This window comes from Microcaecilia unicolor, chromosome 2, assembly GCF_901765095.1.
Source record: "Microcaecilia unicolor chromosome 2, aMicUni1.1, whole genome shotgun sequence".
Lineage (NCBI taxonomy): Eukaryota > Metazoa > Chordata > Amphibia > Gymnophiona > Siphonopidae > Microcaecilia > Microcaecilia unicolor.
The window spans coordinates 501,132,768-501,146,309 of NC_044032.1; the positions used below are offsets into that span (position 1 = coordinate 501,132,768).

At 44.6% G+C, this 13,542-nt stretch overlaps 1 protein-coding gene across 2 annotated transcripts in view; it reads right to left on the reverse strand.

The window, feature by feature from the left end:
• Nucleotides 1–712: 712 nt before the first annotated feature.
• LOC115462595 overlaps nt 713–13,542 on the reverse strand; it is a 69,423-nt gene continuing 56,593 nt past the window's right edge. For both annotated transcript variants that reach the window (XM_030192592.1, XM_030192590.1), the window contains 2 exons: nt 8,649–8,767; nt 713–919 (listed from right to left, as the gene is read on the reverse strand). In XM_030192592.1, the coding sequence (XP_030048452.1) occupies nt 818–919; nt 8,649–8,767 (221 nt within the window). In that variant the 3' untranslated portion in view covers nt 713–817. The remainder of the gene's footprint in view (nt 920–8,648; nt 8,768–13,542) is intronic.

The following is a 13,542-nucleotide window of genomic DNA, read 5'->3' on the forward strand; positions in this document are numbered from 1 at the left end:
AAGAGAGGGGAGATGCTGGACATCTTGAAGAAGGTAAGGAAGGAGAGAGATGTTGGACAACTTGGGGGAGGGGAAAGGGAAGGAAAGGAATACTAGACATCATGGGGGTTTTAGAGAAGAAGAGTCTTGCTGGACACTTGCAGGAGGGGGGAAGGTTAGGGAAAGGAAGGGAAGGAGAGATGCTGGATACTTGGAGGGAAGGTAACACATGGCTGAAAATTCACATAAGGCATCAAATCTCCATGAGCCAGACCTATCCAATAGGGAGAATCCCATAGGAGGCTGTTGGAATCTCCTCCTCCAAACACAACTTTTATTTTCAAGAAGGAGGGAGGGGGGGACCCAGGAGGGGGCTAGAGCCCTGTTGCACAATATTTTCTTAAAGAATAGAAGGGATTCTATATTGAGGATTTTTTCTGACAGATTTTACATTTTGCAGAGGGGAGGGGTCTAGTAAGAAACTAGTAGCTCTCTGCTGTGCATTTAGGTTTCTCTGAAGTTTGGCAGGCATTCTGACATCTCAGAAGACTTTCCCACTAAATTTCAGCCAAATCTGTTGCATGGAATAGAACTTTGATACATGTGTACACATGGTGAGAAAGACAGCCATAGGTGCAACCCACTGCTTTAATGGACCTGAAAAGGAAAGAAAACAAACCAGAGTGTGTTTTTACAGTTCCATTCAGTTACTTAATTTCCTTTATTGAGGTCAGTCCATTCACAACAACTCCTCCAAATTTCAAGCTGCAATAGAAAAGTCTCCATAGTTGTTTTGCAACTGACCATGTCCTGAAGGTAAGATACAGTCTATTTTTCTTTACAGTCCTGGCATTTGGCAAGAAGACATATTTCCGTTGTCACTGTTTTCATGATTCTTCACTGTGAAATAGTCGATAGATTCATAAAATGTGGAAACCACCTGGAAAACCAAACAAAAAATGCCATTAAAATTAAGATGATTTTTGTCATTTAGCTGGAGTCCATTCCTGTAATACATAATGGTACTCTTATGAGTTGCAGGAAGATCATTCTAAAGAACAACATGGTGTATCTAAATTGGCCTTGATTTTACCTCTGACACAAAGATCATAATCCATCTACAGATGGGAGATCCATTCTTCTTTCACTCCCAGTCAGTTATAATATTCATCATTACACAACATTTATCAAAGGTGTGATTTCTTTTTTTTTATTATTTCTGTAGGACATTGAGCTTGTATCATTATTGAACTCCTCCTCCCCCCCCCCCCCCAAAAAAAAAAAAAAGAAATGTTTGTTGAGAAATAGGAGAGACGGGATCTTTGGTTATAGTGACTTTCAAAAGCAGATTTGCTCTTTCTGTATTATACTGAGAAAATAAGAGAGGTTTCTGTCATTTTCCCTTGGCAGCTCCCTGTAGGAGAAATGTATCAATTTGATGAAATGTTACAGGGCTGAGCTAAGCAGAGAGACAGAGGTGGGCAGCACCTTATGTTAATTATTCACTGAAGGAAAGAAAGACAGGCAGGCAGGCTGATGGAGTCACATTTACACACTTTGGGGAATATTATCCATTAAAGGGGATAAAAGTAAATTGGGTAAAATGATAAAGAGGACGAACTCCTCCCATTTGAGGAAAGGCTAAAGAGGTTAGGATCTTCAGCATGGAAGAGAGACAACTGAGGGGAAATATGACTGAGGTCTACAAAATCCCAAGTGGAGTAAACAGGTAAAAGTGAATCGATGTTTCACTCTTTTAAAAATTACAAAGACCAGGGAACACTCAATGGTAGATGGGAAAAGCTGAGATGAGAGGTGAAAAGGAGCAGACTAAGAAAAGGGTGAGAGAAAGGGAGCATTAGGGTAAAATCAAATGGGTGGATATAAAAACAGAGAAAAATGGAAAAAAAAACATGAAAAATATCAGTGGCAGACAGATGTAGAGATGAAAAAGAAGAAGACAAGAGGCGAGAGAAAAAATGGAAAGGCAAACCTTGCAAAGAATTTGGGAGAAGACTGACACAAGGAAAGAGGAAAAGAGACTGGCAGAGTCAGTGCAAGGATTTCTGGCACCCCCCTGCAAACCTATAAATTGGCACCCTCAGAAGATCATAGAGAATGGCACGGGAACAAAGTTTGTCCTTGTCCCTGCAAACTCTGTCCCCATCAGCTCTGACCCCATTTGCACAAGCCTCAAACAGTTATGTAGTACAACACCAGAGATATAGAGATGCATTTATTCCTGTATTGTGAAAAATATAAAGATGGCATACGCTAGGAATGGTGTTAGGGGTGTAAGACTAGGGCAACTGCCCTTGGCCCCAGACCAGAGAGAGCCCCAAGCCCTTTTCCTGATCAGTGTGACTCCTAACACGGAACCTTGCATCACTTAGTTATAGTTTGGGTTCCTCTTTCCCACATGCATCGCTTTGCACTTGCTCACATTAAACATCATCTTCCATTTGGATGCCCAGTCTCATAAGGTCGTCTTGCAATTTTTCACAATCTTCTTGCGATTTGACAACTTTAAATAACTTTGTGATGTTGGCAAATTTAATTACCTCATTAGTTATTCCCATATATAGATCATTTATAAATATGTTAAAAAGCAGCAGTCCCAACACAGACCCCTGCGGAACCCCAATATCTACCCGTCTCCATTGAGAATACTGACCATTCAACCCTACTCTCTGTTTTCTATCCTTTAACCAGTTTTTAATCCACAATAGAACATTACCTCCTATTCCATGATTTTCCAATTTCCTCTGGTGTCTTTCATGAGATACTTTGTCAAATGCCTTTTGAAAATCCAGATACACAGTATCGACCAGCTCACCTTTATCCACATGTTTATTCACTCCTTCACAGAAATGTAGTAGATTGGTGAGGCAATATTTCTGTCTGGAGATGCCACTGCCTCCGTTTGGAAAACCCTGGTACCACTGATCACAGAGCTCTGTTAAGAGCTAGTATTCTGGTCCACAGCAGGGAAAAGTGCCCTATGGGCTCCTCATGAAGACTGGTGGAGAAGAGGTTGCCCTCTATGGGGGAACCCTTAGACTATTGCCTGTAGAGCTCTTCTAAGAGTTCATATTCTGGGCCACAGCAAGACCCCTAGAGGCAGCTCAGGAAGCTGTGAAGACTAGTGACCCTTGGGAGGTACTCAAGGCAGTTGGCCCTTGGGAACTGAATGAGTTATTGTTTGTTTTGGATTCTTTACACCAAGCCACACCTAGTTTGTAGTTAAAATACTGTTTCTGCTGTAGATACAAAGATATTAGTTGAAAACTAATACAATTCACTGTATCTGCAAGAAGCTGCTCTATATTAAGGAAAAACAGTGTATGTGATTTATTGTAGATATGGAGGGCATTTTCGATATGATGTCTAAGTCCGACAAAACGTCCAAAATCTGAATAGGAAAGAATGTCATTTTCACATAAGAAAAATGTCTATCTTTTGTTTTCGAAAATACTGTCTTGAACAAGGTTTTGTGATTTGGACGTTTTGTTTTTTGGTCCATTTTCAAACACAAAACGTCCAAGTGCAAAACACACAAAATCAAGACATTGGGATGTAGGAGGAGCCAGCATTTTTAGTAGACTAGTCACCCTAACATCCCAGGAAAGCAATAGAGCACCCTAGAGGGCACTGCAGTGGACTTCATAAAGTGCACCCAGGTACACATCTCACCATTGCTCCCTTATCTTGTCTGCTGAGCCCCCCAAAGCGCACCCAAAATCCACTACCCCCAACTTTACACCACTACCATAGCCCCATACAAGTGAAGGGGGGCACCTATACGTGGGTACAGTGGGTTTCTGGTGAGTTTTGGAGGATCACAGTTTCCTCCACAAGTGTAACAGGTAGGGAGAGGTGGGTACACCTGTCTGCAGTGCACTGCACCCACCACTAGACCAGTGGCGTAGCCAGAAGTCAATTTTTGGGTGGGCCAACAGGTTGGATGGGTGGGCACTAGACAATGGTGTGCTGGTAAATGTTTAACAACAGGCTCTCTCCCCGGTCCACCTCTGCACCCCCCCCCCCCCCATCCACCTGTGCACCTCCCCTCAAAATTGCAGAGCTGGCTATAGCCGGGGAGAGAGCCTGGGGGGGGGGGGGGGGGGGGGCAATGCATTACTGTCTCCAGGAAAAAAAAATTAAATGATCCCAGGTTCCAATTTAATTCATGTTTAATGTGGGATAAAATGCCATAAATAAGTAAATAAATATAAACTTTTAATGTTGAGCACCTGATTCTCAAAGTGGACATATTCCAAACACTATAATGAAAATAAAATGATTTTTTTCTACCTTTGTTGTCTGGTGACTGTTTTTCTGATCATGCTGGCCCAGTATCCGATTCTGCTGCTATCTGTCCTCTTAACTCCGTTTCCAGGGCTTCCTTTCCATTTCTTTCCTTTCCTCCTTTCTTCTTCATTTCTGGTCCTCAGCTTCTGCCTATTTTCTTCATCCATGTGCAGTTTTTGTCCTCTCTTCCTTTTCCCTCATCTCATCTCCTTCCTCATTCTTCCATTCCCTCCCTCCATCCATGTCCAGCATTTCTTCTCTCTCCCTTCCCTCTCTTCCATCCATGTCCAGCAACCCTCCTCTCCCCTTCCCTCCATCCAGCAACCCTCCTCTCCCCTTCTTCCACCATGTCCAGCAACCCTCCTCTCCCCTTCCCTCCATCCAGCAACCCTCCTCTCCCCTTCTTCCACCATATCCAGCAACCCTCCTCTCCCCTTCTTCCACCATATCCAGCAACCCTCCTCTCCCCTTCTTCCACCATGTCCAGCAACCCTCCTCTCTCCTTCCCTTCATCCAGCAACCCTCCTCTCCCCTGCCCTCTCCTCTCCCCTTCTTCCACCATGTCCAGCAACCCTCCTCTCCCCTTCCCTCCATCCAGCAACCCTCCTCTCCCCTGCCCTCTCCTCTCCCCTTCTTCCACCATGTCCAGCAACCCTCCTCTCCCCTTCTTCCACCATGTCCAGCAACCCTCCTCTCCCCTTCCCTCCATCCAGCAACCCTCCTCTCCCCTGCCCTCTCCTCTCCCCTTCTTCCACCATGTCCAGCAACCCTCCTCTCCCCTGCCCTCTCCTCTCCCCTTCTTCCACCATGTCCAGCAACCCTCCTCTCCCCTTCCCTCCATCCAGCAACCCTCCTCTCCCCTTCTTCCACCATGTGCAGCAACCCTCCTCTCCTCTCCCGTCTGCCCTGTTTCCTTCCTGCCCCCCCGTACCTTTAAATATTATAGTTTTGCTGGAGTCGCGGGCAGCCGGCATTGAAGACATCGGCAGGCTTACGCCGGTTCCAGCAGCCTTCCCTTCCCTCGTTGCAAGTCGGATGATGGCTCCGCCCTCGTAGATACAGGAAATACGTCAGAAGAGGGCGGAGCCATCATCCGACTTGCAACGAGGGAAGGGAAGGCTGCTGGAACCGGCGTAAGCCTGCCGATGTCTTCAATGCCGGCTGCCCGCGACTCCAGATAAACTGTAATATTTAAAGGTACGGCGGGGGGCGGGGCAGTGGCGGGCTGGGGAGGCAGATGCGGGATCGGAGCTCAGCCTGCTCCCTCCACTCCGCTGCCTCCACTGCTGGGTGGGCCTGAACCAAAACTGGGTGGGCCTGGGCCCACCCAGGCCCACCCATGGCTACGCCCCTGCACTAGACTATTCCAGGGACCTGCATGCTGTTCTAATGGACCTGAGTATAACATTTGAGGTTGGCATAGAGGCTAGCAAGTAATGTTTTAATCTCATTTTTAGGGGGTGGGAGGGAGTTAATGACCAATGGGGGAGTAAGGGGAAGTCACCCCCTGGTCCTTTAGGGCACCTATTTGTTATAAAAACAGGTCTAGCTCAAAACATCTTAGTGTTAGTCTTGAACGGTTTTGTTCTGTTCCATTATGGCTGAAAAAACATCTGAGTGTTAGGAATGCCCAAATCCCACCCTTAACACACCCCTGACATGCCCCCTTGTGATTTGAATGCACTTCTGACGGACTTCGTAGAAAAACGTCTAAAATTGGTTTCCAAAATACTAATTTGGACGTTTTTGTGAGCATTATTTTTAAACACTTACCATCGTCGGCTAAATTAGCTCCCAGTATTCAGTACCAGGCCAAGTCTGGGCACCAGCACTGAATATTGGGAGCTCAATGTAATGGAGATGGCCACTAGAGCTGTGGCCTGCATAAGACAATTATGTGGCCCCAGCTGAATATTGTCTGGAACCACATATCTCTTTTTTACCTTTAAAGCTCCCCCATCCCCTCCCAGGCCTCCAAAATAGCCCCCTCCTTTCTATTCTCTCCCTCCAGCCCACAGGCATCAAAGGCCCTCCCCACACCAACCCCCTGAGGCCTAGGTAGGCCCCCCGAGCCTACCTGATATCCCTGGTGGTCTGTTGGGGACAGTAGTGAAGCCCCATTGCTCCTGCCCCTTGTGGCTGGCCTTTGCACTTGTGGTGCTTTGTGTAGAATTGTGAGCTGCTGCGAGAGATCATGGCAGTCATTATCTAAGGGAAGCCACAAGGGGCAGAAGTAAGGGGGCTTTACTGCTGCCCTTAACAACCCCCACGGACACCAGGGACATCAGGTAGGCCCAGGGGGCCTACCTAGACTTTGAGGGGTTGGAGGTGGGGGACTCATCATGGGGGAAGGGGAGGGTCTTTGATCCCTTTGAGCTGTCCTAAATTAACATGCTTTAGCTATGTGGGTCCCGGCACTGAATTTTGCTGGCACTCGTATAACCCCGGCTTCTCCCTGACGCTGCCCCCTGTACTGCTCCTGACCTGCCCAATATTTCTGGGGCCAGCCAGTGGCAATATTCAGCAGCGTTGCCTACTTTAGCGCTGCTGACTATCGGGGTTAGGTGGTGGTAAGCGATTTAAGCGGGCAAGAGAGGCTCCTACCCACTTAAATTGCTTTGAATATCGGCCAGATTGTTTTTGCTTAGCAGGGCAGACTGAAAATCACTGAGTAAATCCTTGCTCTGCCCAGAAGTCAAAACACATTCAGCAGCACTGCTGTAGGGGCACTCAGTGGGGCTTCAGTGGGATTTAACTGGGTAGGAGCCTTCCTACCCAGTTAAATCCCTTTTAAATATTGGGCACACTATTTTTAATGGTGTGAGAACAGTACTTAAACATGGGTGAATTTAGACAGCTGATGAATGCTGCATGCTAGCAGACTAAAACAAGTAGCATTCCCCTCTAATTAAGACCCTGCAGAATGGATAAAAGTCATTTGTTAAAAAATAAGGGGGTTGGGGATAATATCAGTTTTCATGATGTTACCACATCTGTAATCATGAATTAAAAACAGTCCATCATGAGAGCCCCAGCAGCTGATACAGCACTTTAAATACTATCCAGCCAATATTCAGCTGGCAGTGGTCAGTGTTTTTATGTCTGCTGCCTGCTGTATTCCTGAATATTCAAGGCTGGGCCATGTCTAGGCATTGGCATTGAATATCTGGTTATATGTTGGCTACTAAAACCATGGCCGCCGAGGGGGGTGGGGCAGGGGGGACAAATTTCCCCCGGGCCTGGGCCTCCAAGGGGGGCCCGATGCCGCAGTCCCACCCGTCCTCTGTCATTGACCATCTGCCACCGGGGCCGGGCCCCCTGCATTGAAATCACAGTGCCTCTCACCTCCGTGTGAAAGCGCTGCAGGCAGCAGGGCAGCAGATCACCTCCCTTCGGGCCTCCTTCCCTCCCTGTGTCCCGCCCTCGTTTGACATAACGTCCGCGAGGGCGGCACACAAGAAGGGAAGGAGGGCCGAAGGGAGGTGATCTGCTGCCCTGCTGCCTGCAGCGCTTTCACATGGAGGTGAGAGGTGCTGTGATTTCATTGCAGGGGGCCCGGCCCAGCCCGGTGGCGGACGGAGGGGGGCGGGTGGAGGGAGGGAGGAGCAGCGGCAGCAGGGACTTTGGGGGGCCCGGGGGCGACCTTGCCCCGGGCCCGGCCCAGTCTCTCGGCGGCCCTGACTAAAACCTATGTGGTTAAGTGCAGTATTCAGCCTTTAACCACATAGGGTAGGACTGCTTTTTATGCAGAACCCTCACAAGTTAGCCAGTTTCAGCTCAGGTGGTAACTGCAAATATTCTGCAGTGTCACTGAATATTCACAGTTAGCCACGGAGAAGTGATTTAGGGGTCCTTTTACTAAGCCATGGTAAAATGTGGCCTGCGGTAGTGTAGGTGCAAGCGCCAGGCCAGTTTTTACTGCATCTACAAAAAATGTCTTTTTTTAAATGGGACAGGAAAAGAGCCTGCAGTAAAAATGAAACCAGCACGCACCCAAAACCAGCCTGAGAACACCACCCATTGATCTAGCGGTAAAGGCTCACATGCTACACACGCGGTGATTGATTGGTGCCCGCCAAAGCGTGTAGGAGGCAATAAATAATTCATCCACATGTTATGGAAGCAAATCAGAAATTATTACTAGGAGGGTGTGCTGGCCTGACGGTAGTCTCATTTGGGCATACACTGCATGCACATAGAGTCTACCCTGGCTTAGCAAAAGGGCTCCTTAAATGGTTAGGAGCCTCTCCAGGCCTTTTAAATTGCTTTGAATATCGGGCAGTATGCTTTCTCCTGTAACACAAATATTCTGCACCATCCAAATACTCTTTCTAGACAATAATTCAGTAGTCACTTACCCATTTTTCAGAGTCTGAGGAAGAAGAATTTTCTCTGTCTGCATCATTTTTCTCCTCATAAAGTTCATTAACCTCCACACACTGAAGCCTACCCTGCTCATCAGGATTTCCCTTCGGAGCTTAAAAACATATTTATTGGTGATTAATCCAAAGAACCATGACAATCATGCATTATACCATATTTTGCATTGCTGCCTTCACAAATATGAGATATAAGGGCTCTAATTTTAAAATAATTAATCAGTCTCTTAGATATTTTGTTAGAGATTTGAGCATCTTTTTAGGTCTTCAATATCTAACTGGTTTTATAACCAGTTCCTTTCTGTCTTCATCTCTGCCCCTCCTTTGGTCACCATTATACTGTACAGTAGGCAGGGCATGACACTTGGAACAGTTGTTGAATTTTTGTTGATTAGAAGAGGTAGCATAGCAGAAAAAAAAGTGAAAAATGAGCTGAGTATGAGAGTGCTGTCTCTCGCATATTGTACATTTTATGTTCTTTAGAGGGTTCCTCCCACTGAGCACAAAATCAACTAGTCACACAGTCTAAATCAACCGTTAACCCAACACAGGAATGTAACTAGAAAGACAAATATAAAAAAGGAACTCGGCAAACCCACAAGCTTCGCGTGTTTACCAGAAACGTCACCTCTAGCTAAAACACCCACATATTAGAGTCACTACCTGCCCAGTGGTGTTAACTTTAACGGCCAGGGTATTCTGACCACACGAAGGTAGCACAATACTCTTTTAAATAAATAGTATGAACGGCAAGATAAAAACTTATCAGTTTTATTGACCAGATAAAGGAGATAGCTAAGCTTTCATCTTGCCGTTCATACTATTTATTTAAAAGACAAGTGATTATGGTCATTTTACCGTGAATGTTAAAGTTAATTGGGTGTTTTAACTAGGGGTGATGTTTTGGTTTTGACAAGTTTGTCAATTACTGTGGTGCTAAGCCATGTAGGCTTTGAACAATATCAATAGCATTTTATCCATGTATAAGATGGGAAACTGATTGTTTTAACCAATTCAACAGGTAAAATGATGCTTTTCTCATTGAAATTATTTCATTAGTGTCCCACTCTAATCATAGTTTATTAACTCATTTGCCTACTGTGCTCATGACCCAAGTTTGAATCTGTGCACTAGCATGGGATTTCTGTCATGTAGCTGGCCTCTTGCCAACTCAGACATCCATCCACTTCCAGTTGGTAAATGTGTAGCAATCTAAGTCGAGGGAGGGGGGAACAGATGACTGGGGAAGGCAATGGCAAACCCCCACTAATAGTCTGCCAAGAAACTGTCATGCAAGTGTTATTTCTAAACAAGGGACTGCCTTTACCTTTTAAATGATCTAGGGCTCTTGACAAGCTAAATCCTGACATGAATCAAAAACACAGAACACTGGAACAGAAGAAAATGAAAAGAAGCAGAAATAAAAACAGAAATCAACTGAGAGGGCCTCACTAAAAGGAGGTTCCAGTCCTCTTGCAATTACAAAGAATAGAGTATTAATTTTATCAAGCTCTGTAGTTTTCTTTCTCTGATTGGAGTAAAACCAGAAAGAGAGGCAGCACAGCCTCCTGTGAGATTCTGTGCTTAAGGATAAAACCTGGAGTAGATTCCCTTAAACCATGCAGTGACAGGATTAACTTTCATGGGAAGGTGGGGAAGCTGGGCTGCAGCAATCTATGTACTGAGCCTCTGGTTCCCAGGAACTTCTGCAAGCAAGAGCATGGGATAGGAGAGCTGGGCTACAACAGAGCTACAGACTGAAAGGAGAAAAAAAGATATTAGAGGCCAACCGAATTTCAGTTTCTGTTACTGTGCCAAAACTGGTCCAAAATCCTTTTTCTACCTGGTTTCGGTTGTGACCAAAAGGCTACACCCGTGGTTTCAATTTTAGCCGAAACTGACAGTGTGTTTTCGGCGGAAGCTGCAATTTGTCCTTTGTCCTGTTTGTCTCCCTCCCTCCCTCCTCCTCCTTTCTGAACAGAAGTTGCCTTTCCCCTCTGCCCATCTGTAGATGCCACCCTCAGACCTATCTAATAATCCCTAGTGGTCTAGGAGTAAAGTCAGGGCAGGAGTGATCCCCACTCGCTCCTGCCCATGCTGGTTCTGCTCTCAAAATGGCTGCCATGACCCCTAGCCCTAGTGGCAATCTTGCAAGACTGTTGCAAGATATCACGGTAGCCATTTTGAGAGTACAGCTGACATGATCAAGAGCGACTGGGGATCACTCTTGCTACTAGACCACAGAGGACTATAAGGTAGTCTGGTGGGGAGGGGGGAGCTACTCTTTACATCCTTTTTTTTTTGTGTGTGTAATGTAATTTAAAATAATGCAGTTATGATCTTCCATAGTAATTTATATGGTAAATACAGTGCTCCAAATAAATGCTTTTGATACAAAAGTTTAGCAGGAGTTTAAGTCTATAAATTTGGGATGATAAACTCCTTAGGAATTAGCTGTCAATCCAAATCACGGCAACCTTCAGCCCCCTCCTACGTTAACAACCTGCTCATTCCCTATGCTCCCCTTTGTTATCTTAGATCAGGAAACAATAACCTTATGTCACTTCCTCCATTGTCAGTATTACATCGTACCTCCTCCCATGACACCTCTTTCCGCTACCAAGGCCCAAAACTATGGAATGAGCTTCCACTTCATATCGGTCGATACTGTGTATCTGGATTTTCAAAAGGCATTTGACAACATACCTCATGAAAGGCTCCAGAGGAAATTGGAAAGTCATGGAATAGAAGGTAGTGTTCTATTGTGGATTAAAAACTGGTTAAAAGATAGAAAACAGAGAGTAGGGTTAACTGGTTAGCATTCTCAATGGAGAAGAGTAGATAGTGGGGTTCTGCAGGGGTTTGTACTGGGACCGTTGCATTGTAACATATTTATAAATGATCTAGATATGTGAATAACTAGTGAGGCAATTAAATTTGCCGATGACACAAAGTTATTCAAAGTTGTTAAATTGCAAGAGGATTGTGAAAAATTACAAGAAGACCTTACAAGACTGGGAGACTGGGCATCCAAATGGCAGATGACATTTAATGTGAGCAAGTGCAAAGTGATGCATGTGGGAAAGAGGAACCCAAATTATAGCTATGTGCTACAAGGTTCCACGTGGTGCCTTTAAATCTGTTTGTATATTTCAGGTATTGTATGGTAATACCTCGGAAATGATAAAGAGGATGGGACGACTTCCCTATGAGGAAAGTCTAAAGTGGCTAGGGCTCTTCAGCTTGGAGAAAAGACAACTGAGGGGAAGTATGAACGAGGTATATAAAATTATGAGTGGAGTGGAATGGGTAGATGTGAATCACTTGTTTACTCTTTCCAAAAGAACTAGAACTAGGGGGCACGCAATGAAGCACAAAGTAATAAATTTAAAACAAATTGGAGAAAATATTTCTTCATTCAATGTGTAATTAAGCTCTGGGATTTGTTGCCAAAGAATGTGGTAAAAGCAGTTAGCTTAGCGGGGTTTAAAAAAAGGCTTAGCTAACTTCCTAAAAGAAAAGTCTATAAGCCATTAAGTTGGACTTGGGAAAATCCACTGCCAATCCAGGTCACAAATACCTGGCAAGATCCCAAAAAAGTACAAAACATTTTATGCTGCTTATCCCAGAACTAGTAGATTTTCCCCAAGTGCAATTTAATGATGGTCTATGGACTTTTCCTTTAGGAAGCCATCCAAACCTTTTTTGAACTCTGCTAAGCTACCCGCCTTTACCACATTCTCTGGCAACAAATTCCAGAGTTTAATTACATGTTGAGTGAAGAAATATTTTCTCTGATTCATTTTAAATGTACTACTTTGTAGCTTCATCGCATGCCCCCTAGTCCTAGTATTTTTGGAAAGCATAGACGCTTCATGTCTACCCATTCCACTCCACTCATTATTTTATAGACCTCTATCATATCTCCCCTCAGCTGTCTTTTTTCCAAGCTGAACAGCCCCAGCCACTTTAGTCTTTCCTCATAGGGAAGTCATCCCATCCCCTTTATCATTTTCGTCGTCCTTCTCTGCACCTTTTCTAATTCCACTATATCTTTTTTGAGATGCAGTGACCAGAATTGAACACAAAATTCAAGGTGTGATTGCACCTTGGAGCGATACCAAGGCATTATAACGTCCCCATTTTTGTTTTCCATTCCTTTCCTAATAATACCTAACATTCTATTTGCTTTCTTAGCTGCCACAGCACACTGAGCAGAGGGTTTCAACATATCATTAATAACGACACCTATATCCCTTTCTTGGTTGGTGATTCCTAACGTGGAACTTTGCATGGCATAGCTATAATTCGAGTTCCTCTTTTCCACATGCATCACTTTGCACTTGCTCACATTAAACATCATCTGCCATTTAGATGCCCAGTCTCCCAATCTTATAAGGTCCTCTTGTAATTTTTCACAATCCTCCCACGATTTAACGACTTTGAATAACTTTTGTGTCATCAGCAAATTTAATTACCTTACTAGTTAATCCCATCTCTAGGTCATTTATAAATATGTTAAAAAGCAGTGATACCAACACAGACCCCTAGGGAACCCCACTAACTACCCTTCTCCATTGAGAATACTGACCATTTAACCCTACTTTCTGTTTTTTTTAAATCTTTTAACCAGTTTTTAATCCCGTACCTCCTATCCCATGACTCTCCAATTTCTTCTGGAGTCTTTCATGAGGTACTTTGTCAGATGCCTTTTGAAAATCCAGATACACAATATCAACTGGCTCACCTTTATCAACGTTTGTTTACCCCTTCAAAGAAATGTAATAGATTGGTGAGGCAAGATTTCCCTTCACTAAATCCATGTTGGCTTTGTCTCATTAATCCATTCTTATGAATATGCTCTGCAATTTTG